The 26,036-nt window shown below is 48.9% G+C and overlaps 1 protein-coding gene across 3 annotated transcripts in view; it reads left to right on the plus strand.

Annotated features, from left to right (window-relative positions):
• Window positions 1-26,036, plus strand: part of GALNT18 (polypeptide N-acetylgalactosaminyltransferase 18) — a 361,090-nt gene that overhangs the window by 187,562 nt on the left and 147,492 nt on the right. For all 3 annotated transcript variants that reach the window (XM_055423366.2, XM_055423367.2, XM_055423365.2), the window contains exon 3: window positions 4,289-4,455. In XM_055423366.2, the coding sequence (XP_055279341.1) occupies window positions 4,289-4,455 (167 nt within the window). The remainder of the gene's footprint in view (window positions 1-4,288; window positions 4,456-26,036) is intronic.

Genomic DNA, 26,036 nt, shown 5'->3' on the forward strand with positions numbered 1-26,036 from the left:
CCTTGTAAATTCTGCTTCAGTGTTGAGATGAAGATAGAAACTGGGACTATGTGTATCCATTATATGTGTGTTGAGTGCTTTGAAACACTAGCCTCAGTTTATTCAGCAGATACTGGCTGAATGAATGCTTGCTGATGGCCAGAACAGTGCCAGGCAGAGCATGCGCAGTCGTGAACAAGATCCTTGCCATCAAGAAGCTGTGGTCTAGTCATAGGATGGTCAACCATCCTGGTGTGCTTGGGATTCTCAGTGTTGAGACTGGGAGAGTCCTGGGCAGACTTGGATGAGTCGGTCACACTGCCTAGTCACTACTGCAGTGGTGATTGGATATATGTGTCTTGTGGCATTTGGTGATGGCCAGGTGCTGGCTAGGAGGAAGAGGAAGTTTGCAAACCATTTCTTTAGTGAGATGTTTTCCGTTCATCACATTTGGGAGAGAAGATCCTGAACTATATGGAGAAGACACCTAAGTGATCATTTCTCCTGCATCCCTCTGTCCCTGCCTCCATGTGAAAAGGCACGGAGAGCAGGGGAGTGGCTTGCCCAGGATCACACAGCAATTTGGGGCACAGCTGGGTCAGTGCCTGGGTGGCTTATCCATCCCTTCTCCCCCGCAATGCTCTCTCCCTATAAACTAGCCCACCTCATCTTTCTTATCCTGCCCACCCTTCACCTCTCTGCTCATGAAGACCCAGGTTTAGGTTAGATGCTGTGCAGTCTGGAGAAAAAGCACTGAGGCTGGTCCTGGGAGGGCCTTGAGTGACTCTCCGGAGAGGAGGGAGGGAGGGAGGATGTAAGGAGCTCGGTACATTTGGCCGGAGGGATCGCTTAATTATAGTGCAGAGGAACTGAGAGCTGCTGGAGATGGAAAGTGAACGAATGGGGCCAAACTCCCAGTGAAGGAGAGCAGGAGAAGGAAGGACGTGCTGGTGAGAGAAGACCTGACTCTCCTTCTAGGGAGGAGGTTTATACAAAAAGGAGAGCGGTGAGGTCAGTGGCATGGCTGTGAAATTCAGGCCTTATGCAGACATGCCTTGGCTTATTGCATTTCACGTTGTGCTTCACAGATACTAAATTCTCTACAAGTTGAAGTGTTGTGTTATCATGTGATGGTTAGCATTTTGTAGCCATAAAGCATTTTTAAATTAAGGCATGTACATTGTTATTTTTCAGACAATGCTATCATACACACTATACTATCGTGTAATAGAAACATAACTTTAAATGCACTGAGAAACCAGAATATTCATATAACTCACAACATTGAGTATTTGCCTTATTGCAGTGGTCTGGACTCAAACCTGCCATATCTCCGAGGTATCCATGGATAAAATAAATAAATGTGTTGGTTTAATTCTGAAAACCTACTGTATGCCAGACTCTGGTTTAAGATTGGGAGCTAGCACAGTAGCAAAATAAAGTCCCTGCTCGCAGGGAAGGTCATTATAGTGGGAGGAGACAGAAATGAATGCACACAAATGTGATGTACTCTCCTAGGTGTTCTGTTATGATCAAAAGGGTTGTCATATAACAGCCGAGTTTGAAAGAGTCTTGCATATAAAAATAGTGATCAGTAGAGTTAAGCTTGAAAAACAAATATAACATTCCTGTTCTGCTTGGAGAAAGGTCACCAAGAGATGGATACCAGACACGGCAGCTCAACCCATCAGGACGGCCATGGCCATTCCTGGGAGAAATTCAGCTTGGAGTGGTTATGTGGAGCTTTAAAAAAGAAAAGAGAGGAGTGGAAGGCAGTTAACCCTTAACCCTGAAAAACACTTGGGAAACACCTGAGGCTTTAGATACGGAGGCTCTGAGAACTCAGAGGAAACCCCTGGAGGTGTAGGAACGGACTAGGGTCAGTCTCATGGCTGGTGGAGTTAGTGGGGCAGACAGTTAGCTTGTACTGATACAGTGACCTTATTAGGAGCTGTTCATTACAGTTTCGAAAAAGAAAAATAAAGGTCATGTGCTAGCAGTCTGACCATATAGTGTTTTTTTTAACTGCAATTAGCAAGTAGGTTGTGTGTTAATACTTCTATCATTTTCCATTCCTAAGGAAAGGCCAACTGCTGGGCTTGATAACCATAAGTAAGCACTAGCCAGAGAATTATTTGACTGTTCACCACCACCTTTTAATTGCTGTTATAAAAGTACTATTCACAACAGCAACACGTTTTTTGAAAGGGTCTGATGAGCTTAAGGGGACATGCCAGCCTTTCCCCTTCATTCAGCCTTTCTCCCTCCTCCTCCTCATCTCCGCCTCCCTTCACTGCAGTTGCCTGAGCTGGCTCCCTCCACCACCTCCTCTCTAGTCGACCCCACGGCCTTTGCACCTGTGTTGTGCCAGGTGAGTTTCTGACCCTGCCTCTCCCCCTCATAGAGCCCTTCCCTGACCATTGCTTCTGGAAGAGCTGTCAGGGCACCACATTATCCTCTGACACTACGTTACTTTGTATTTCAGCGCTTGTGTGAAATTGTGTCATTTCTTTGCTGCCATGTTTGCCTGTTTCTCACTTCAGAGCACAAGTTCCATGAGGACAGGGACTTTGTCCTTGCTTTAACCCTTAATGCAATACCCGCCTCATGGAAAAAACTCAATAGAGCCCAACAAATGCAAGAATGAATGAATTCTCCACCAATCTGTTACCCTGATGGCTTTACTCACATCCTAAGTATGAAGCAGATTTGGATAAAACCTCGGTTCTTTCCCTTCCCCCATTCATTTTTTTCATGAGAGAAAAAGAGAGCTGGAAATAGAATGAAAGAAGTTTCTGTAAATTTCTGGTAACCATAGAGATAGTGATTTTAGTTTATTAATCTCCTGCTCTTAAGCAGGCTGGGGCCCCACTGTGATTTCTCCAAAATTGCTCAGCGCTGGTTATCCTGCAGCCTTCCTCATTAAGGAAGATGAGGCCCATCCCTATCCTGCAGCACTTTAATTACAACGAGCAGAAGCCCTGTGCTATTATGCTCAGTATTGCATTATTATGCTCACCTGACTGTACCTCCCACTTTGGAGCAGTGCAACACCGTCACCAGCCCTGAACCCCTGGAGCCTTTAGTGGCCAGCAGTGGGAGCAGGCAGCCTCCACTCTGAGCTGAGGACCGAGGTCAGGGCTACAACTGCTGCTTTCTCCTTTCATTCAGCTGTCCTGAAGATGGGAGCTCAGTGCCCACTGGAACAGTATTTAGTGTCAGCCAGAGAAGGGCACCAGCAGTGGTTTCCCATCTACAAAGTCAATGCTTACAGGAGAAGGAATTGACATGCCCTTGGGAGCCATGACATTCCTTATTGCCTGGCCTCGTGATGGGGTCTAATTTTAGGGTATCACATTCCTCTTCCCATGGAGAGCAGCATGCTGAGCAATTTTGGAGAAATCACAGCAATTTGTATTTTGTTATCAATTAAAGCTGAAACGTATCAGATAATTGAAATATTTGTGATTTTGCCTCACGTCCTTTGGATAAGAGACCTCCAAGTGGACCTCCAAATGGATTTCAATGGAGCTAGGGAGAAAATGGGACAGTTAGGGACAGTCTCTCACCTGACCACTTTTCCTTGAAGGGAGAGCCTTGGTGTAGAAGGAAGAAGACCAGAGTTGAGGTTTCATCTTGGCAGCTGACACATGGTGGGGACCTAGTCCCTCTGAGCCTTAGCATCTTCATCTGTGAAATGAGGTCTGAACTGTCCTTCCATCCCTTTGTCATGTTGAGACTCTGCCTCTGGTTTCCACCTGTTTGGATCTATAAGATGAAAGAGCCATAAGAGAGGCTCTAGGCAGTGTTCCTTCTGGAGTGAGGCAGAGTGGATTCTGGCAGGAGGAGTCTTTGGAAGGAGACATGTTTTTCTCCTGAAGCAGGTCATTTAAGGTCTGGCCTCATTTAAGCATTGGCTGTCATTTTGGAAAAACTAAGATTTTCTTTTGGTTGCATTTCCCATCCTATTGGATTTAGACACACAGTGTCATTCTTCCAGTAAACATTTGGTGACAGCCTGCTGGGTTCCAGGCCCTGTACTACGGTCTAGTGATACAGCTGTTCACCTGGGAGAGCTGTGGACAAATTCAGACTCTGTAGTGGGGCAAAGGGGTTTCAGTAGTTGAGGGCCTGTCTGCGGTACACTTTGTGATTAGCTTAAGTATATCAAAGAGAAGATCCCTGGGGGAGAATATGGTCTCCTGAGCTTTCCAGCAAAGCTGGAGCCAAGACATGGGTGGGCCAGCACCTGGGGTGACCCCCGCCGAGTCAGTGACACATCTAAGAGCCTGGCTGCTCTTCTTTCCAGGTGCCGCAACCTCTCATTCCCCGACAGCCTCCCAGAGGTGAGCATCGTGTTCATCTTTGTCAATGAAGCGCTCTCCGTGCTGCTGCGGTCCATCCACTCGGCCATGGAGCGTACACCTCCGCACCTGCTCAAGGAGATCATCCTGGTGGATGACAACAGCAGTAACGGTGAGTGCCCGGCTCCCTGCCCTGTGTGGGCATCTCAGCCTCCGTGTGGGGTTCTCACTTTCTACAGGCTCTCCGTGGCTCTTCCTTCTCTGGCATGTTGCCTCCGAGAGGAGAGGTTCATGAAGGTTACCACTCTGGAATGTTCAGTCCATAGTTGCGCTCTCTTCCTGTTCCGGAGGGGCCTGGTCCCCAAGCTTTTCCTCGCTGGCTGTCAACTCTTTCCCTCAACATCCTAGCGCAATATGATGAGATAAATAGCCATGACCTCCACCCTCTCCACATGCACAGTGACTCTCTTCTCTGAAGCATCATTCCATTTTGCTGTGTGCCTTGGCCTTTGCCTAGAAGATTTTTCATTGGCGTTGTCCTAGCAGTGGTGATGGCGATGGTGGAAGTGTTGATGGTGCTGGTGGTGGTCATAGGGGTGTTGACAGTGAGGATGGTAGAAGATATATATACTGCAGTGACAGCAGCAGAGCTGTTGAAAGTCTAGCTTCTTTCCTGCTTCCCCTGCTCCACATTCCATCTGGCCTGAGCAAAGCCCCAGGCGACCTGCAATCCCTGTTGAAGCCCTCACGGCACTTCTCCCTTTCTCCAGCTATACCAGGTACCTCTTTCCCTTGTACATATTCCATGACTTCTGATTCTTCCCATGTATACCATCTCCATAATATTTTCCAAACTTAGAGACCGTGCACTGAGACCATTTGAGAGTCAATTCTCCCGATAGGAACTTTAATATGAATGTGCTGCAGATAACACAACCTGGTCACAGGAACACAGTCATTGGGCTTATGTTATCTTTAGCATTTTCTCTGATGTCAGGTAGTAAATTTCCCAGTGAATCCATGGCTGTAATGAGAAGTTCAGATGAGCAATTTGTATTTTGTTATCAATTAAAGCTGAAACGTATCAGATAATTGAAATATTTGTAATCTCTATAAGCAAATTTTCTGTTTCATTTTATTATCGTGCAGTAAGAAGTGTAGTGTAGTGTAGTAAGAAGGGAATTTTAGAGCTTTCTGAAGGGCAGTGCTTATGAATCATGTGACTCTCATTGTTCCATGGATGTGAAGGATGGAAAAGGCACCTAGGATGGCAGCAAATAGGCAGAGGAGTTTTAAAGGTGATGATGGCCTATTGTGAGGGAGACCTCAAGTAGGGAGACCTACCTATACAACTACCTGCCTGGGTCCAAGGAGTGGATGCTGAGAAAGCTCCCATTCCCCAGTGGCTAACACTACAATTTTGTGACTCGCCTGCCCACAAACCCTATCTTGCTCCAGCAAGGCCAGCTGTCCTCCTGGCCTCTTACATTGTCAGGAAGCAAGGGATGGAAGAGCCATCCTTCCAAGGGTGATGGTATCCCCCAAACAAGAGGCATCCCCAGGCTCCATCCCACCCAACATCCTCTCATCACAAGAGAGAGAACAAAACATCAAGAAGAAGGAAATCTTGGGGTCTTTCATTTCATCCCCATGGGAAAAACTTTCTGTGGCCTGAAGGATGCTGTTTTGTCATTAATTCATGTGGGAAAGAGGGGGAAAACTGAGATTGAGAAATTTAGATAAGGAGAGTGAGCCACATATAGAGGGTTTCATATTTGAATTTAAATGATTTGGACTTAATTTTCTAAATGGTGATAACCATATTTTGGCAAAAGGAGTGATACAGTCAGGACTGGGCAATGAAGAGCTTTGGATGTGTTTTATATCATTGGTTGGGGGAAAGAGACATCTTGAAGAAGGGAACCGGATGCATCATAATTGCAGCCATATAGCAAGAAATTAAGGGGCCTGGAGTTGTGTTGGGTGTGGGGACTGAGGGTGAGATATGAGCCTGAGAGGTTTTATAAAGGAAGCATCTGTTGGATCTCTTGACTGAGAGAAGGTCAAAGGAGGGCTGGTGAATGATGATCGAGTCTCAAACCAGGATGACTTAGAGGCGGTGGTCATTCCCAGGATAGGGGGCAGGAGGAAGAGTGGGTGGGTTCTTCATCAGAGATGGGGGGAGCTTTTAAACCCACAGCTCTAGAAAGTATTGAGTTGACAGCATAGTTAAGTACCTTGACTTGGTGATGATTACACAAGGCTACACTTGACAAAACTGCACAGAACTACACACACACACACCCAGATGAGTGCACATATTATTGAAAGGCCTGGAGAAGCTTTGTGGTTTTGGTAATGTCCGTGTCCTCGTTTTGATATCATACTATGGTTGTATAAGATGGTAACGCTGGGGGAGGCTGGGTGAAAGGTGCATGGGACCTCCTTGTGTGCTTCTGTGTACTTTCCTGTGAGTCTGTAATTACTTCAAAATACAAATCAAGCAAAAGCCTTCCCAGAAAATTCTCACCCAGTAAGTTTGAGGTGGAATCTGACCATCTCTGCTTTTAAGAGCATCCTTGACGATTCTGTTACACAGCTCTGGTTGAGAATCTCTGGTTTAATGAATAGGATGCATATGTTGAGTTCCAGTGCATGGTGTGAAGGGAAAGAACTCTGAAGTCCAAAGTCATGGGTTCTAGGACCCTCTCCATTATGGGTGATGACCACAGAAACTTTCCTCAACCTCTCAGAGTCTCAGTTTCTTCCTCTGTAAATGGGGATGGTTATCCTCCCTTGCTTACCTCACCTGCCTGACATAGTCAAGGATCTCATTGTGAGTTGAGCAACCATCATCATTACCCCTCCCCAGCCCCTACCTCCGTTCCCAGGAGACCACGTCACAGCTGGCCAACCGGACACTGGAGCTCGATAAGAAAGTATGGGGACACGAATGGGGAGTCTTGTACACACATTAATTAAAGCCTTTGGTTGGGAGGAAAGGATGGAAGACTGAAGAGGAGAGAAGAAGAAAAGAAATAGAAGTTTGAGAGGATGCTGAGGATAAGGTGTTTAAGAGTCAGGAGGAAGAGGGTTAGATAAGAGACAGAGAGGGAATGGCCAAGTGCATCTGGAGGGCAAGCCAGACTCTGAGGACAAAGAGAATTTCAGGAACAAGCCACCTCTTTGACTAAGCCCAAGGCATTCAAAGGGCTCCCCTTATGGCTCAGCTTGTAAAGAATCCGCCTGCAATACGGGAGACCTGGGTTTGATCCCTGGGTTGGGAAGATCCCCTGGAGAAGAGAAAGGCTTACCAACTCCAATATTCTGACCTGGAGAATTCCATTAACTGTATAGTCCATGGGGTTGCAAAGAGTTGGACACAACTGAGTGACTTTCACTTTCACAGGCAAGTGGAAGGACACGGAGTCTAGGAAGAAGCCTTTAGATCTGAGGGATGCAGATCATGGAAATCTTAGTGGGGAAGGTTGGGGGTGGGGCTGCAGAAGCCCGATGAAGATGAAGAGCAGCTGGGAAGTAGATGCTTCCATCAGGGATGTTGACTGTGAAGGAGAATCAGGAGCCAAGGAGGAGCTGGAGCAATGTTTTCCACCAATTAACCATAGTCTGCAGTCATGACCCAGAAAGACAGGCCTACTCATACCCATACACACGCACACACAATGGAAACAAAACTTTTAAGAAACAATAGTTAATTCCTATAATGTTCAAAGTGCTCTGATGTGCTCTATTATAATTTGGCCTATGCTATTCATTTCTATTGTATTCTATTGTACTGTGCTGTGTTATGTTGTGTCTCTGTTTTCGAAAGGCAGATTGTTCTCATAACTCTGCACATTAGAATTGCTTGGAGAGCTTTTAAGAAATCTAGGGGTGTCATGCCTTAGCTCTAGTAATTTAATTGGCCTGGAGAGGGGACATATGAGGCCCTTGGTCTGGGGAGGGCCTGCCTGATTTCTCTGAGGCCAAGGTGAGGACAGCCTCTGAGAAGGGAGGAGAGGATGGGACCCAGGGCACAGAAACCAGGCTTGCCTCTGGGAAGAAGGAGCAGATGGGCTAATGGAAGGGAGCTGGAGTCAGTGAAGGGTTGGCTCCTGTGGGGAATGGGCTGGAACTCTGACCAGTAATGGGTCTCCCTGAGACCAGCCTGCGCTGAGCTCTCAAGGAGCAGTGGCAGAGACATTGAGACTGTGGCTCTTGGAGGAAGGGGGCTACCTCTAGCCTTAGCCGAGGGCTGCCTGAGGGCCCAGCCTGACGGGGAAGGTGGCTCTGGCTGTGTCCTTGGAGGACTCCCTCTAGGGCATCAGCCCACTCAGCACCAGACTTTCATTGATTTGACATCAGGTCAACTCAGCTCAGCTAACATTCATAGGGTGCCCAGCCTGGGCCAAGGGTGTGGCGGGAGTGACAGGTCAGATCCAGTCCCTGCCATCAGGGAATCCTGTGATTAAAAGCAAAGTGGGATGAGACATAACGGGACTTGGTTTCTAGTCTCAGTTCTGCCACTTGCCGGCCATGAGCCTTTCACTGTGGTTTTCTTTCGTGCCCTGTGTAGACATCAGGCTTTGCCCTTCCCTGTCTGTTCCATGGTCACTGAGGACACACAGGCTAATGAGGGTGAACATGCCACAAGCTGCAGAGAGAGCACTAAGGATGACTTAAAACGAGAGCAGTAAAAACAGCAACAATAATAGCTTCCGTGCAGCCCCCAGTTAAAGGCAACCCAGGCTTTTCTTTCTTCGCGGAATCAGTGTGCCCTGGTGGGAAGAGCCGGAATTCGCATTAGGCCAGCTATTTAGTTCCAGCTCTTTCTAGCTTCTTCCCAGCTGTATGTTCTTAACCTCTGTGAACCCTATTTTCCTTATCTATAAAATTGAGATGTATAATTCTTACCTCTGGGATTGTTTGGAGGCTTGAATGAGATAATGCATGATGGAAGCGATGCTGGTGTTTAAAACTCTAAGTGAAGCCTGAAGCCGGAGAACAGAGCTTTCAGAGACTGTCTTCCAGGTGGTTGTCACAGGTTCTGTATGTGCTGGTGCCTTGTGTTCCCCAGCTTCCCCCAGACCCCCAAGGGCACCTTTGCTTTGGGGTCAGGCTTGTGTTTTCACAAACACAAGAACAGGGCGGTCAATCACTGCTTTCTTCATCCACGCCACTCAAGACCTTTATCTTTGTCCCAGAAGTCAGGACTGAAGTTTCTGCAGGTGGCCCTTGTGTAGGACTTGGAGTCCCTGTCCTTTGCCACCTTCAGTTCAGTTCAGTTCAGTTCAGTTGCACTTCCTAAACAAGCTTCACTCTTTCAGGGACTAGCACCTGTGTACGATGCTGTCAGTCCTCTAAAGTGGCCTCAAACACTTACGTTTGAGCTTGATTAAAAATACGGAGAATTATACCAGGCACATTCTTGATTCAGGACGTTTGCACTTGCTTCCGTTGGTGACACTAGTGGTAAAGAATCCATCTGCCAATACAGGAGACAGAGGTGAGTTCAATCCCTGGGTCAGGAAGATCCCCTGGAGGAGGGCATGGCAAGCCACTCCAGTATTCTTGCCTGGAGAATTCCATGGACAGAGGAGCCTGGTGGGCTACAGTCCATGGGATCGCAAAGAGTCAGACGTGACTGAAGCAACTTAGCATGCACACACTGCCCTGACGTTTGGAATGCTCTTACCCTCTGATACTGCACCGCTTGTTCCTTTACCCCTTCAAATGTTGCACATGGCACATTATTAAAATGGCACCCTTAACCTCTGTCACTCTTCATCCCTTCTGCACTTCTTTTCTTCAACAGTATCTGTCACCTTCTGATACACTGTACTCACTTGGTGACTCTCCCTTGTTCATTTGTACATTTCCCCTCCACCAGTATGCGTGTTCCATGAAGACAGGGACATTTGTTTTGTTCATTGCTGTCTCCAGCACCTGCAATGGTGCTTGATTCTTGTAGGTGTTCAGTAAATATTGATTCAGTGAAAGAATGCATGTGGATTCTGTAGCCTGAGGCAAGACTTGGAATCTGCACATCAATAAGCAGCACCCCAGAGCATTCTGATGCAATGGGACCTTCTCTGGGAATCACAGTTCTAATTTCTGTGTCCCATCATCCTGTATCCTGCATCCGAGGAGCCTGGGACAGCAGGCACTTCAGAGCCTCCAGGGCTAGCCTGGCAGTAGGCACTGCTGGGTGGAGTATTTCTTCTTGGGGTGGGGCCCTTGGGACCCTCTCTGCTGTATCCTAGGGAGATGGCAGGAATGGGGAAGGAGTGTAGAGCAGAAGGGGAGCTTCTTTTGCAATTACACCATCATGGCCTGACCTGAGGTCCTACGCATGGAGTCAGATGGCCAACCTGAGCCTCCTCTCTTCCATGTTACCCAGCCGCTGCAGGCGTTCCTGACAGTGGCTGCCAGGCTGCCTGCCCTGCCACTCTAAGGCAGTATCTCAAGGCAATGGTTGGAACACAGCTCAGAGCCTCCTGGTTTTAATTACTGTGCTTTTCAATGAATCCCAGTGGGCCAATGTCTTTAGCTGGGACTGAGTGTTTCAACCTTTACAGACCTTCAGAGGGAGGGAAGCACCAGGACTTGCAGCTGATAAAATCATCTCTGCCTTTGATTCTTGGCTTTCAGTCACTTGATCATTCACTTCAGTCATTCGTTCCCTCAACAGGTTTTTAATGGCCACATACTTTGTGCCAAGTACTTTAACTCACAGCTAAACATTTCCCTCCACATCACCCACCCCCACACACTGTGAACACTCTCATGAGACTCAGCTATTCAGTACTTGGCCCAGGTGCTTGGTGAACATGAGCCCTTTCTGGCTCTCTCACCAGCTGTCCCAGAGGCACCCCATCCCGCAATCCAGCCACCCCGACTTCTTTTGCTGTGCTCAGTTTCTCTGTTTCCTTTCTTAACTCATGTCTTCTTTTAATAAACTTGGAAAATCAGGCAGTCTTCTTTCATGCTACTTGAAATTGCAAAATGAATCTGAATTTGGTGACTAAAAGCACATCAAAGCAATGGTGATATCAAATATTCTTTTAAGCATCTCATTCCCTGGAGATTTTGATCAGCACTTGGGTGGCAGTGACTTGCCCAGCCTATACCAGTCTGATGCTTGTGCTCTTCTCTTGCCTTCCAAGAAGAGAATGGCCAGTTCCCAGCACCTCGCATGCTTCAGCTGGGATTGACCTGTCTCCTGGGCAGTGGATATCCTTCGCCCAGGGATCCAGCCTTCTCACTGGCCATGTTTGCTCAAAGCCTTCCACATCTTCTGGCAGGAGACTTAGAAGTACGCAGGCCTTGACATACAGGCCAAACGGACTCTCCCCCCGGTGGCTCAGATGGTAAAGAATCTGCCTACAATGCAGGAGACCTGGGTTTGATTCCTGGGAAGATCTCCTGGAGGAGGAAATGGCAACCCATTCCAGCATTCTTGCCTGGGAAATCCCATGAATGGAGAAGCCTGGCAGGCTCCAGTCCATGGGGTCACAAAGAGTTGGACATGATGACTGAATGACTAACACTTTCCCCCACCACAGTGTCAGGAGGCAGGCAGGCTGACAGGCAAGCCCCTGCTGGCTCTCCAGAGGGAACCAGTATCTACATCGGTCAGAGATTGGCCAGGGCCCCACAGTATGTGAGTGACAGAGGCCGGATGGGACCTCGGGCCTCCTGCCAAGACTTGCTGCTCAGCTCCATACTGTGTCCCTGCTTGGTCCAGTGGCCAGTCTTTCTGTTGTTTGCACTGTATGTGGACATGGTAGCCCGTGGCCAGGCCCCTCGGGCTTCCTCATGGTGACTATGGGACCTGCTCAGGCATCTTTTGGGAATGACACTCATCCCTCCCCTCCAGCCCCTTTGCTAGCTCCAGGTTTCAGGGTCCACTCCCAGGCCACTGCTTCCAGGAAGACTGGCGTCGCTCTGAACTACTCCCCCTGCTGGCTGGATCAGGTTTGTGCCAGAGACTATTCTAAGTAATTTTTCATAAATTAATCAGCACTCTGTGGCAGTGGTAAGGACCTTGATTAATATCATTTTATATAAGAAGGAAATAGGCACAAAAGAGTTGAGGCATGTGTCCAGAGTCACACAGAGGGGTAGAGTTTGCACCTAGGCTGTCTGGCCTCAGAGCCTGCCTGCACCCTTGACTATTAACCAAGGCTGCCTCTGGTGCACCGTGGGTTTCTGACTCGAATTTTACCCTCATTCTCTTACGTCCATACACTCCACAAAGAGAGATGTTCGGCAGCAGGGTGAGCAAAGGAGGAGGCAAAGAAGGCCCTGAAGAGAAGGTGTGGCCATCTCCTCAGCTGGAGCTCTGCCTTGGGCTCGATAAGAAGGAGGGACGTTGCACAGAGGCTTCTAGGCTCAGAGTTGAGAGGTAACAGGTGGAGTTGGCAGCTGTGCTTTAGGTCACCTTGTGAGAGGGAGTCAGCTTTATGTTTTCTTTGAAATAGAGGGAAATTGATGTGCTTGTGTGTGCACACGTATGTGTGCATGTAAACACATGTGGATGACTGGACACAAACCTGTGAGTGTTCATTTATACATGGGATCATGTGTCAGTGCTGTGAGCAAGCACGTATGTACCTGGTGTCTTAGTCCGTCTGGGCTGCTGTAACAAAGCACCGTGATCTAAGTGGCTTAAACAGTAGGGGTTTACATCTCATGTTCTGGAGTCTGGGAAGTCCAAGATCAAGGTGCTAGCAGATTCAGTGTCTGCTGAGAGCCTACTTCCTGGCTCATAGACAGCTGCCTTCTCTCTGTGTCCTCACATGGCCCTTCCTTGGTGCCTGGGTGAGGAGAGAGCTAAGCTCTGGTGTCTTCTCTTCCTATAAGGGCACTAATCCCATTACGTAGGCTCCACCCCTATGACCTCCTCTAATCTCAATTACCTTCCAAAGGGCCCACCTTCAGAGACCTTCACTTTGGGGGTGAGGACTTGCATATATGGTCCTGGGGGCACATGCATTCAGTCCACAATGCTGGGCTTGAGTGTGCGCATGTGAGCCGAGGTGTGCAAGTCCCCACCACTGTGGTTTAGCCCCTCCCACCACTACCCAGGACATCTTCAGAATCCTGCTGAATGACAGGTAATCGTACAACTGTGAATCATTGTTATTTTTAATTGTTGGTAAGAAAATCACAGTGTAGTGACAAAATAGAATCAGAGCTGCCAGCTTGCTTGCCACCAGCTGCTGGGTCCCCCTACACTTCCCGGAAAGCCCCCATCATCCCTTGGCCCAGAGCCTGCCTAATCATTGTTTAATGTTTCAAAGATGCTGTCCTACATGAGAGATACTCATTCCAAGCTATAAAAATACCAACATCTTTGTGTGCAGCTGGAATAATTGCAAAAATTAAAAAAGCAGAGAAAAAAGAATGGTCCAACAGTATTGTGCTTTATGGAGCTTAAAGAATCCCATATAGCTAATCTAATTACAGCCAAGGCTCAGACAGCTTAAAGGCTGTTTATACAACCAGGCATGTGGGCCGTCAGCCAGCTCAGCAGAAGGCTGCTTGTCACCACCCACCCCTGTGCCTTTGACCAGTGTGACTTCAGGGTCACACCCACATACCCAGGAGCTGATACCCAGCAACCTTGAGATGGAGGTGTAAGTGAATGCTAAGCCACTTCAGTCATGTCTCTTTGTGACGCTATAGACTGTAGCCCACCAGGCTTCTATGTCCATGGGATTCTCCAGGCAAGGGTACTGGAGTGGGTTGCTGTGCCCTCCTCCAGGGGGTCTTCCTGACCCAGGGATCGAACCCACATCTTCTATGTCTCCTGCATTGGCAGGCAGATTCTTTACCACTAGCACCACCTGGGAAACAGCTGGTCCTGAATCCTACAAGAGTCCTGGAGGCTCTCACTGCTGCTCCTTATGCCTGGGGCTGTCTCTCCCTGACAAAATTCATCCTTCATCACCAGCCTGAGAGTTACTGTTGGCCGTGGCCACAGATTCGTGTCTTTGCATGTCATCTGGCATCATTCTCCTGAGGACACGGTTTACACGACTTGAGCTCCTGGTCGCTCTGGGCAGACACTGCCCGCCCCTCCCTGCCCACTCAGGCCCTGATCGTCAGACTGAGTCTGCTTTGGCCAGTAACTGTGGGGGTAGAAGGGAGTCAGATAACTATCTCTGGCAGATTCCATCATGTTAGTGTCTGATCACACCCCACATGGTCCTGGGGTTGTGCCCTTCACCAGGGCACCCAGCTGAGAGTCATCAGTCCCCTGCAGGGATGCAGCCTTGTTCAAATACTCCCCTAGGGCCTGGCTCCACATCTCTTCCTGGCTAGCCCTCTTCCTTGAGAGATTGGACCCTGTTCCCTATACCACCAGGTGCTGGGGTCCCACTCCGCTGGTTTGGTCCACCTTCCTTCCTGCATCCTGGGGGATGGGACCTCCCACTGATAGGCCACTCCACCTGAAAACATGTGCTCAGTTGCTTAGTCATCCGACTCTTTTACAACTCCATGGACTGTAGCCCACCAGGCTTCCTTGTCCAGAGGATTTCTTCAGGCAAGAATACTGGAGTGGGTTGCCATTTTCTCCTCCATTGTATCTTCCCTACCCGGGGATTGAACCCACTTCTCCTGAGTCTCCTACACTGGTAGGCAGATTCTTTACCACTGAGCCACCCAAAAGAGCATCCTTAGTCCATGGTGCCCAGGTGTGCCTGGCCCTGGGAACGCTGCCTCTTTGTGGGCCTGCCCCAGAGCTCTGTCAGTTTCTCCGGCTCTAACCTGTATGCTGTCAGCCTCCTCTCTGTCCTCACCAGCCACTCTATTGAGTCCCTGGCATGTCACACAGCTGAGCCTGCTTGAGTCCGGCTATGGTGTGGATGGGTGGTTCATCACCGTTTTGTGTTCCTTTGCCAATAAAGGAAACTGACTTCAGTAACCAGGAATTCCTTAACATATTTCCCTGCTGACCAAGAACAACCCCAGGAGGGCAAAGTGCCTGCCTTCTCCGTAGCTCATGAGCCACCTGGAAGCAGTCTGCACAAGGGAGCTTTGGACCATTTTGCTTTACAGACTGGCCAAGGTGACCAGTATCTGGCTAACAAAGCCAGCAGGAACCAGATACCCATGGCGCTCTTCCTCTGGTCAGCTGGGTGGCCATCTGTCGATGGGGAAATTCCTGGAGCTGGAGCACTGAGCCAAGTGTGGGAGGACCCAGGAGAGGTGTCTCTTGCCCTCAGGTCAGGGGTCCTGCTGCCAGCAGCTGGGAGGCAAGCTACCCTTGGCAAAGGCCAGGGACACACTGGCCCAGCCCGTGGTGCGGCCAGCAGGAAAGGTCTCCTTGTCCACTCCTGGCCCACAGCCTATCTTGCTCAGCAGCTTGAAAAGACAAACTGGTGCTGAAGACAAGCCAAGCTGAACACCAGGCCGTGCAGTGAGCTCACATCCTGTCCCCCACCCCCCACTTCCCCAGTAGTGGAAAGCGCTCAAAGTGCAATCAATCAAATACTTCCTACTGATAGCAAATCTGTGGAGGGTTGAATGTCTTCTGCTGCTGCTGCTGCTGCTAAGTCACTTCAGTCGTGTCCGACTCTGTGTGACCCCATAGATGGAAGCCCACCAGGCTCCCCCGTCCCTGGGATTCTCCAGGCAAGAACACTGGAGTGGGTTGCCATTTCCTTCTCCAATGTGTGAAAGTGAAAAGTGAAAGTGAAGTCACTCAGTCGTGTCCGACCCCTAGCGACCCCATGGACTGCAGCCTACCAGGCTCCTCCATCCATGGGATTTTCCAGGCAATAGTACTGGAGTGGCTTGCCATTGCCTTCTCCGGAATGTCTTCTGGTGGGACTGATTTCCTAAAAGGCTACCCCAAACCATGCAGTGACCCAGGTGTCTTCCAGCATCTCCAGGTCCTGAGTGCTCAGCAAGAAGAGGTGTGAATGCATGAGAGTTGGCACCTGCAGCTGGAGTGCCAGCTGCCACCAGATCTGTCCTGCCTGTTCGCCTTCAGAGTCTGTGGAAGACCAGCAACCCTGGTTGGATGTTGGGTGGGAGGCTGTGCTGAAAATAATGCTGGGGGTGGGGAAACCAGTACAAGTAACTGGGGCCAGAGGGTCCACTAGCAGGTATGGACTCACTGTGGCAGGGGCCGGGCATAGGGCTATTTGGGTTTTGTTTTTCTTTACCAGGGCCCTAATCTAGTCTTGGGCTCATGCTCGGTCACTCAGTCATGTCCGACTCTTTGGGACCCCAAGGACTGCAGTCCATCAGGTTCCTCTGTCCAAGCGATTTTTCCAGGCAGGAATACTAGAGTGGGTTGCCATTTCTTTCTCCAGGGGATTTTCCTGACCAAGGGCTCAAACCTGAGTCTCCAGTATTGGCAAGTGGATTCTTTACCACTAAGCCATCTGGGAAGCCTGATCTAGACTCAAGGGCCCTAAATTGTAGAATAACTCCTTAATTTTTTTTTTTTTCCTAGAGACTGCCTTGCTTGTCTGCTCAAGCCCACAGATACTTATTCCTGTTCTGCTCCAAAAGTCATTCATGTGCATTCATTCAGCAAACCAAACACCCAGTTCTAAGCTTGGCACAGGGGAGGTAGTGGTGAACCAGATGTGGTTCCCTGCTTCAGGCAAGTTTTAGTCTGAGGATGGAAGCAAGTAGTACACACAATCTATGGCTGTCTTTTGACACTGATGCAAAAATGAGATTCTAATTTCTAGCTGTTTTTAAAAGCCCATATCTCAGGAGCTCTAGATGTAAGTAGAATTTTAGGGAGAAAGGGTCTGAACAGAAAGAAACCAGGGAGATGTGAGATCAGTGGGCAAGAAGGCTGAGTTGAGTAGCACTGATGGAAGGCTGGTTTATGAGACAGCTCACAGTTGCCCTTTGACCCAGCCTGTGCTGCTGAAGTGGGGGCTTGATTTTTCATCTAACCAAGTAGGGCATTGCCTGGGTACCAGTACATATAGCTCCATTGATTTGTTCCTCCCTGGCCCCTGTACTATGACTTCCAGTGGCCTCTGCTGGCTCAGATGCTTTTCCACCGAGCATCTGACCTGTGATGGAGATGTGTGACCTAGTTCACTTTGTGGGTTCCTCCCCTGCCTGCATGAGCTTCCCTCACGGGGCACTGGGCAGCTTGAAGCAAGCCAAAATGTAAATGTAGCCCTAAAATGTAGTCCAAGGAAAAACGGAGATCCAGAGCAATGTCACACATCTGATCACTGGCATAGCCAGAGAGTGACACTTCTCGGCGCTTTGCTGACAGTACTCACCCATTCATTCAGCAAATGTTCCAGGGAGCGTGAGGCATCATAGTCAGTACCAATGATCCGAGGACAGAGGAAGAACAGCTTCCACTCCCAGAGAGCTCCCGGCCTGGAGCAGCTGGTAAACCACAGACAAACAGCCATTACGCACAATGTAAAAATGTAAGTGCCGCCAGTCACAAGTGAAGGGGGGAGTGCTGGGGGAGACCAGGGAGAGGTGTCAGTCATTCTAGGGAGTCTTCCTGGAAGAACTGGCATTTGAGCTGGGCCTTGGGGATTGAATGGGATTGAGGGGGGAAAAGACAGAAGCTGCCTTTTTGTGTGTGTCTCTCTAATTAGACTTTATGGAGGAGGAAATGGCATCCCACTCCAATATTCTTGCCTGGGAAATCCCATGGACAGAGGAGCCTGGTGGGCTACAGTTTACACAGTTGGACATGACTTAGCGATTAAACAACAGCTAGACATTATGGAAGGCATCAGCATGATCATCTATTGGGTGCCTGGTTTGATCCAAGCAATGTGCTAGGTACTTGTCTCACTGTGTTCTTTAATTTTTCCAGTCTTTTTACCCATTTTGTAGGTGAGGAAACTGAGACTCATTAGTTGCTTAGTTCTGAATAAAGGCTTCTTCTTTGATCCCTTCTCTCTTTCCCACAAGGCCTCGCACAGTGCCTTGTACCCCACCAGGACTCTGGTGATTCGTTATTGAATCTGATGATTGAATGAAAATGGAGACAGAGATGGGGGTAGAGCATTTGCAAAGCCATAGGGAAGGCAGCATCCTGCTTCCTTAGACAACATGGGGCTAAGAGCTATTTACGATTTTGGTCATCAGAATAAATGTTTTCCCCTTTCACATGTACACCCTGCCTCCAGGCTGGTAGGTTCTTCAGTTCAGTTCAGTTCAGTTCAGTTGCTCAGTCGTGTCCAACTCTTTGTGACCCCATGAATAACAGCACGCCAGGCCTCCCTGTCCATCACCAACTCCCGGAGTTCACTCAAACTCATGTCCATCGAGTCGGTGATGCCATCCAGCCTAGGCAAATGCTGTGTAATCAGAGCTACCATTTGTTTCTAAGCATCTTTGATGTGTTACTTTGTTTAACTGAAAGAAGAGCCAAATGAGGTAGATATTGTGTTTTTTTTTAATTTATTTTTAATTGAAGGATAATTGCTTTACAATATTGTGTTGGTTTCTGCCATCCAACAACTGTGAATCAGCCACAAGTATATACATGTCCGTTCCCTCTTGAACCTCCCACCCCATCCCACCCCTTTCAGTTGTCCCAGAGCAACAGGGGGAGCTCTCTGTGCTATACGACAACTTCCCACTGGCCGTTTGTCTTACATATGGTAATGCATATGTTCCAGTGGTACTCTTTCAGTTCGTCCCTCCCTCTTCTTCCCTTGCTGTGTCCATGTCTATTCACTGTCTCTCTATTCCTGCCCTGCAAATAGGTTCATCAGTACCATTTTCCTAGATTCCATATATATGTGTTGTGCCATGTGCTCAGTCGTGTCTCTTTGTGACCCCATGGACTGTAGCCTTTCAGGCTCCTTTGTTCATGGCATTTTCCAGGCAAGAGTACTGGAATGGGTTGCCATTTCCTACTCCAGAGGATCTTCCTGACCCAGGAATCAAATCTGTGTCTCCACACTGCAGGCACATTCTTTACCCACTGAGCCATTGGAGCTTTATGATATTTTTCTCTTTCTGACTTGCTTCACTCTGTATGACAGGCTCTAGGTTCATCTACCTCACTAGAACTGACTTAAATTTGTTCCTTTTTATGGCTGAGTAATATCCCGTTGTATATATGTACCACAACTTCTTTATCCATTCATCTATTGATGGATATCTAGGTTGCTTCCATGTCTTGGCTATTGTAAATAATGCTGCAATGAACAGTGGTGGATTGTCTTTTTCAATTATGATTTTCTTAGGGTATATGCCCAGTAGTGGGATTGCTGGGTCACATGGTAGTTTTATTCCTAGTGTTTTAAGGAATCTCCATACTGTTGTTCTCTGTAGTGGCTGTATCAATTTACATTCCCACCAACAGTGCAAGAGGCTTCTCTTTTCTCCACACCCTCTCCAGCATTTATTGTTTGTAGATTGTTTGATGACGTCCATTCTGATGTGAAGTGATACCTCTTTGTAGTTTTGATTTGCATTTCTCTAATAAGGAGAGAGGTTAAGCACCTTTTCTTGTGTTTATTGACCATCTGTATGTCTTCTTTGGAGAAATGTCTGTTTAGGTTCTTCTGCTCATTTTACAGATGAGAACACCAAGGCTTGGAAAAGCTACAGATTACACAGCTAAGAAGGGCAGAGCCAACATCTGAACCCAGGTTGGATCTGGCTGTAGAACCTGAGCACTTAACCTTGTCAGTCACTGTGTTGGATCCTAAACTCAGTTACCCATCAAGGCTGGATAGATAGCATGAATGGTGGAGGTGAGGCAATGAGGACTGGTGGGGACTGTGGTGAACCAGAGAATGAGCCCAAGCTCAGCTCAGGGAGGCAGCCAATGCTGGGTGCAGCCTAATCCTAGCCTGCAAGACCTCCTGACTTTTTTTCCAAGTTGGAAATACTACTTTTATGTTTGGTGGGCTGAACAAGCCGCATGGGCAGGTCAGATATGGTTGTATCTGGCTGTCTACAGCCTGATAATGTTGACTGCCAGTCTGAGAAATAGAAGAGCAGCTTCTCTAGAGGTGCTCTTTAACTCAGACATCCTTAGTGAGACCCTCATCTCACACTCACTCCCTTTCGCATTTGCTGGTTCCCACGTCTCAGAAAGCAGCCAGTCCAGGTAGGCTGACCTCGACACGTCTTTGTGCAGTTTCCCTTCATTGCAGGCACAGTTTAAGAAATTCACAATGCACAAGCCACACGGGTGAGTTTCATTGATTCAGGGAGGCCCCTTCTGGGCTGATGGACCCTTTCAGAAAAGCATATGACCACACAATCAAATTGTAGATTTTATTCCTAGGTGGTGGACTTGAATGCCATTCTTGGTGACATCCTTGCATCTCGAGACCTTGGACGCAGCTTGCATTAGGTACCCTGTGACAGGCCAGTCGTGGGGGACAGGAGTGACCGGCACCCAGAAAGCTGGCTAGGTCTAAGAGGAGCCAGATAGTGTGACAGTCGTTTGGAGAGTGTGTCAGTCTGATCAGGCTCATCTTAGCAGGACTCTCTCAGGGGTGGGAAATGGGAGGGGAAACAAGGGAGGGAGGCAGGAGCACAGCCCCGCCCATGGGCCATCCCAGGGGGTGGGGGGCTGTGGTTTGGATTTGCCACAGCTCACCAGCACTCACTGGCATGCCTGATTCTCTCCCACCATGTTACTTCCTTTTCTTGCATAGTCTGCAACCTGCAACCCTGAGGGAGTGTCTTGGAGTATGTTTGTGGTCCGTGGGTTGATACTGTTCTGGTTGCCATCTGGGAGTGAATAACCACAGCATTTTGAAGCTGAATAAGACCCAGGGGGAAAAGAGCCTAGGCCTCCTGTTGGTCTCACTGGGGGAAAGAAGTGTGGAGCTTTACCCTTCCTCACCCAGGGAATTTGATGGGTGACAAAAGTGAATTAGAAATTAGATCAAGGCTCAGCACTACCATGGGTTCTGAGCCAAATGGAAATTAACAAAAGCATCTTCAGCAGGGTTAATGGTGAAGGCAGGCTTCCTGCCTTGGCAGAATATCCTGACTCGGGTCTCAGAGGGGGTTGATCGAAGGATCCTGTGGATGAGATCAGGAGGTTCAGAGAGAGTTCTCTACCCAGACAGTGGGGAGGAATTGACTTCTTGCTAATTGATGCTCACAGATAGGACAGGAAATTCCAGCGATGCAGGGTGTGTTTAACGCCAGCCTGGTTGCCAATGGTGCCATTGGCTTCTACACCTGCCCCACAGTGCTGAGACGCTGAAGAAAGGAACATTTTCCCCACTTTGAAAGAGGTTCCCGGTGAAGTCCCGTAGACTGAATGTGTCTGCAAGCTTGTCTGTGTTGTCAAATTTCATTTGGCTTAAAACGTGAGAACTAATGCAGAGAATCAAAGAAAACAAGATTGTTTGCTGAGTGCTCCTGACCGGAGCTGCTCAGGCATGAGGCTGGGGCATTGCCTGAAGTGATTGTATTTTCTCTGAAAAGCACATTCAAGGTTGCTGTTTAATCTCCGTGGAGTGAGTCCCCACGATCTTAGATCACCAGCTGCTGTCCTCTGTGCCTACGTGCTCCACATTCCCACATGGACCAGTCCAGCAGTGGGTGAGGTCCCTCCTCCCTGAATTCCTGAATTCTTCATGGCAGGAAAAACCAATCCCATCTTCCCATTTCTCAGTTATTGGGTTTCTACATTATGCCAGGTGCATCCGTGGGGGAGGGAGGGAAAGAGAAGAGAGAGAGAGAGAAGTGGGGGAGGTGGAGTGGCTGGGTAGATGAACTGATGGATAGGTGAGTGGATACACAGGTGGGTGAGTGGAAGGTGGATAGGAAGATGGATGGAGGGAATTGGTGTTTTCCGTTTTATGACACAGATATTTTATGCCCATTTTAGAGATGGAAGGGATTGAGGGTCAGAGGAGACAGTGGGTCATCACAGCACTCGCTGTAAGACGGTGGCAGGACTAGGGCTTAAGCCTGCACTTTTTAGCTCCAAGTTTGGTGTGTTCCCCTTCTCTTTTTCTATGTCTCCCACCAGGCTTTTTTGTTTGTTAGTTTGTTTTTGTATAGACGGCCTGCCATATACCTAGAGACAGACCCACACGGACTTGGACCAATTGCTTGTACAAACAGGTGCCCAGAAGGAGATTCTTTTCTTTTTTTTAATTCAGCAAATACTATTGATCACTGTGTAGGCAGAGTTCCAAGCTGGAACCCCAAGACTCCTGGCCTCTGGACTCTAGTTGTTCAAACACTCATCTGGATATTATTGTGAGGAATTTTTGCTGATGTAATTAAGGTCCACAGTCAGTTGGGTGGGTCTGACCTGAGTATTAATACAAGAGCCCTTTAAAAAGCAGAGTTTCCTCTGGCTGATGGCAGAAAGGGAAGTCATAGAGATGCCCTCTGGAGACCTGAAACACTGGTGAGTTTTAAATGGGGGAGAAGTATGATCTGACTGATATTTTTGGAAGATCTCTCTGACTAGTCTGTAGTCTGTGGTGAAGAGTTTGAGGTACAAAGGGGAGGAAGCAGAGGAATCATTTAGGAGGCTATTGCAGTACTTCAGACCAGAGATAATGGTGATTCGCGCTATGGTGACTGGAGACAAAGAGAAGACGATGGATTTGAGATATATTTGGATTTGCTGGTGATTGGATGAAGGGAGTGAAGGAGAGATGAAATTCAGGTTTCTGGTTTGAATAATGGTGCTACTTACTGAGATGGGAAAGCAGAGAAGGGGAGAACAGGTTTGGAGAGAAAGACCAAGTACTGGAGTTTGGATATGCCGAACGTGAGATGCCTTTGAGACTTTCGAAGGAAGATCTAAGTAGTCATTTGGACACAGAGGCACCACTGAGTGGGGCCAATATCCAGGCTCGCGGAGGTCAGGACCAGGTGACCTGTCTTGGTGGCAGAGCTGGCTCCATGCTCACTCCCTTGAAGAGAGGCAGAATCCCCAGGCTACACAGGAAGGCTTCAAAGACCAGGGCCCAGACCTTGAGAGTCGCCTTCCCGCCTGGAGCCCCTGCTCCCATGCCAAGCCTGGGGTGCAGCCACACACCCAGAGTGGGGCTTTCTGGGAAGGGGTGGCTCTGGCATGAAGCTGACATTCCAACAAGTTACTTCCGTTGTTCTGGGCTAATAATAAGGGGCATTAAGCACCAAATTATATAAACCTAAAACTGCAATCTAATGTTGTTAAGGGGCCTCAGGGAACCTGGGAAGAATGAGCGTGAACAAGGAATCATCTGTAGGATGATCAAATCCCTGATTAAAATCACCTCCCAGGGTCAGTGGCCTCTAGAGAAAGTGGGGAACACCTCTGAATACTAATAGGGCATCTGGGACTCTGGAAGGGTGTTTGATGGGGCCACCTCTTCCTTCTCTGGGGCTGCTCAGTGCAGGACGGGCTGGCGTGAAGAGAGGTCCCACAGGGAGCTCACCACTGGGCTCAGGCATGTAGCAGCAGCCTACACAGGCCTGAGTCTTGTGTGGCAGGCCTGGCCCCAGCTTCTTCAGCTTTGCCTTGAAAGGGATGTTCCCCAGGGATCAGACCCTGAGACACAGATTCAATAGAAAGTAGTTTATCTGGGAAGTTCAAGATATACCAGCAGAGTGGGAAGTTAAGACAAGGAAGGGAAGCAGCTAAAAAAAGAGCATGTTATCAAGTCAAGCACCACAGTGGGCAGGTGGAGCTGAAACCTCCAGGGGAACTCTGGGAAGTGGTATAAAATACATGCCCACAAATGATTGACCCTGAGAGGTAAGGGAGCTGGGGTATTTATATGCCAGCTCCCTTTAGTCATTGGTTCAGGCAGCTCTTGGGGCTGTTAGTCTCTAGCACTCCAGCCCCCATGTGCTGAGGCAGAGCAGGCTACTCTGTGAGTAAAGCCCTCGGGTAAATATTCTGGCACTTAGATGTGTGGGTGACAGGAACACTGGAAAAGGATGCCTCTCCAAGGATACGGCTGGGGCATCCACAGCATCCGCCACAAGGGCCATGATGCATATATTCTGATACTTTTAAAAGCTGCGTTTCTAAAAGCCTGTGATGTTGATTCTGAATCCTCACTGACCAAGCTGCAAGGCATGCTGGGACCTCTGTAGCGGGTGAAGCTACCATCCGGGTCAAGCGAAACTAGGGTGAGAGTATTTCATTTCCTGCCGTGTGAGGTTGACCTGCCACCCATTGGCAGAGCCCACTGTGCATCATGACCCACTGGCCAAAACAAGTGCAGGAAGCTGTAACTTGGGGGTGATACTGACTAACTTACAGGGCTTTCTAGGTGGTGCTAGTGCTAAAAAACAAACAGCAACCTGCCTGCCAATGCAGGAGACAAGGGAGATGTGGGTTTGACCCCTGGGTGGGGAAGATTCCCTAGAGGAGGACATGGCAACCCACTCCAGTGTGCTTGCCTGAAGAATCCCATGGAGAAAGGAGCCTGGCGCGCTATAGCCCATGGAGTCACGAAGAGTTGGACATGACTGAAGTGACTTAGCACACACTCAGACTAACTTAGACCAGGGTAGGGAGCAGAGATTCCAAGCTTCAGGAGTTTTGAAGCACAACCCAAGCCATGTCTGGGAGAAGAGGGTCGGGTGCAGTCTCTGGGGAAAACTGGCTAATTCTAGTAGGGGTCAGGTCCTAGCCAAGGAGGGTCTCGGGTGAGTTCCTAGAGTACAAACCAGAAAACTGAGGTAGAAGCAGACTTGTGAGGTCTGGGTGTGCTTGGGGTGGCGCAGGCAGGAAGCTGCAGTTTGACCGGCACCAGGCCCTAAGGGGCCTGGAAGACCAGGCTGAAGCTGTGGTCGGTGTCATGGATGCTGATGGTGTCTCACCCAGAGCCCCTTTACCGGCCAGTCCCCTGTCCCCTGGAGGCTGTGAGGGTCCCGTCCCCTGGACATTGCCCTCTCTGTTGAGAGCTGCCTCACCCAGAAATGCCTGGGAGGTTATGCTCATCCTCTGGGGATGGCCCAGAACTAGTGCCTGATTGATACGGGGGTCTAGAACCCCCACTCCTCACTGCAGGAGGGGACAGCTCTGAGCCTGGCCTGCTGCTGAAGGCAGATGTTTGCCCAGCTTCTTCCCCTGCCCTAAGCGGCTCTCCTCACTCCCTCAGGGGAGTTACTTGGGAGCCGGCACTCAGGTAAACACCTACTCAAGGATCCCCATCTCAGGCTTTACTTTTAGAGAACCTCAACTCAGACTTCCGGATACGTGAGACAGGCAGCAGTGACAGGTCAGGTGCGCACATGGTCGGCTCGAGAAGGGTGGCCAACCCCCCAAAGTGTCGGGGATTTTCCGTGCTAACCTGGCTCCTTCTGACTAACTAGGATGGTTGTTTGCCCTATGGATCAATGTCTTAATTGATCCATGCAGTGAACTGAGTTCCCCATGTGAGCCCCGAGCTGTGTTAGACTCAATGGGGACCAAAAAGGAACACAAAAGTGTTTCTTCAGTGAAATTCAACTAAGCGAGGGTTTTATTTCCACAAGCTTTTCCCCCTGTTCTGGGGATTTCACTTCTTGTATATTCAAGCCAGTGTCTGTGGGTAGATATCAGGGTAGATAAAAGGAAACTGGAAGTTGGGACAAGGAAAAAGGCGGTAAGGCAAAAGACAAAGAGGGTGAAAAGGTTTTGGCAGTATGACCTTGGGGAGAGATGAAGAAAACTGAGGCGTAAAAGAAAAAGAGCCCAGGCTCTTCATCACATGCAGGCTGTCCTGGGAGGAGCAGCCAGACAGTCAGAGGGTCCTGCCACTTCCAACATGTCCCACCCCAGAGGGAAGCTGTTCTGGAGGGTGCCGCCTGCCT

The sequence above is a fragment of the Moschus berezovskii genome, chromosome 14 (assembly GCF_049115385.1).
Source record: "Moschus berezovskii isolate FMDL1 chromosome 14, NW_MosBer_1.0, whole genome shotgun sequence".
Lineage (NCBI taxonomy): Eukaryota > Metazoa > Chordata > Mammalia > Artiodactyla > Moschidae > Moschus > Moschus berezovskii.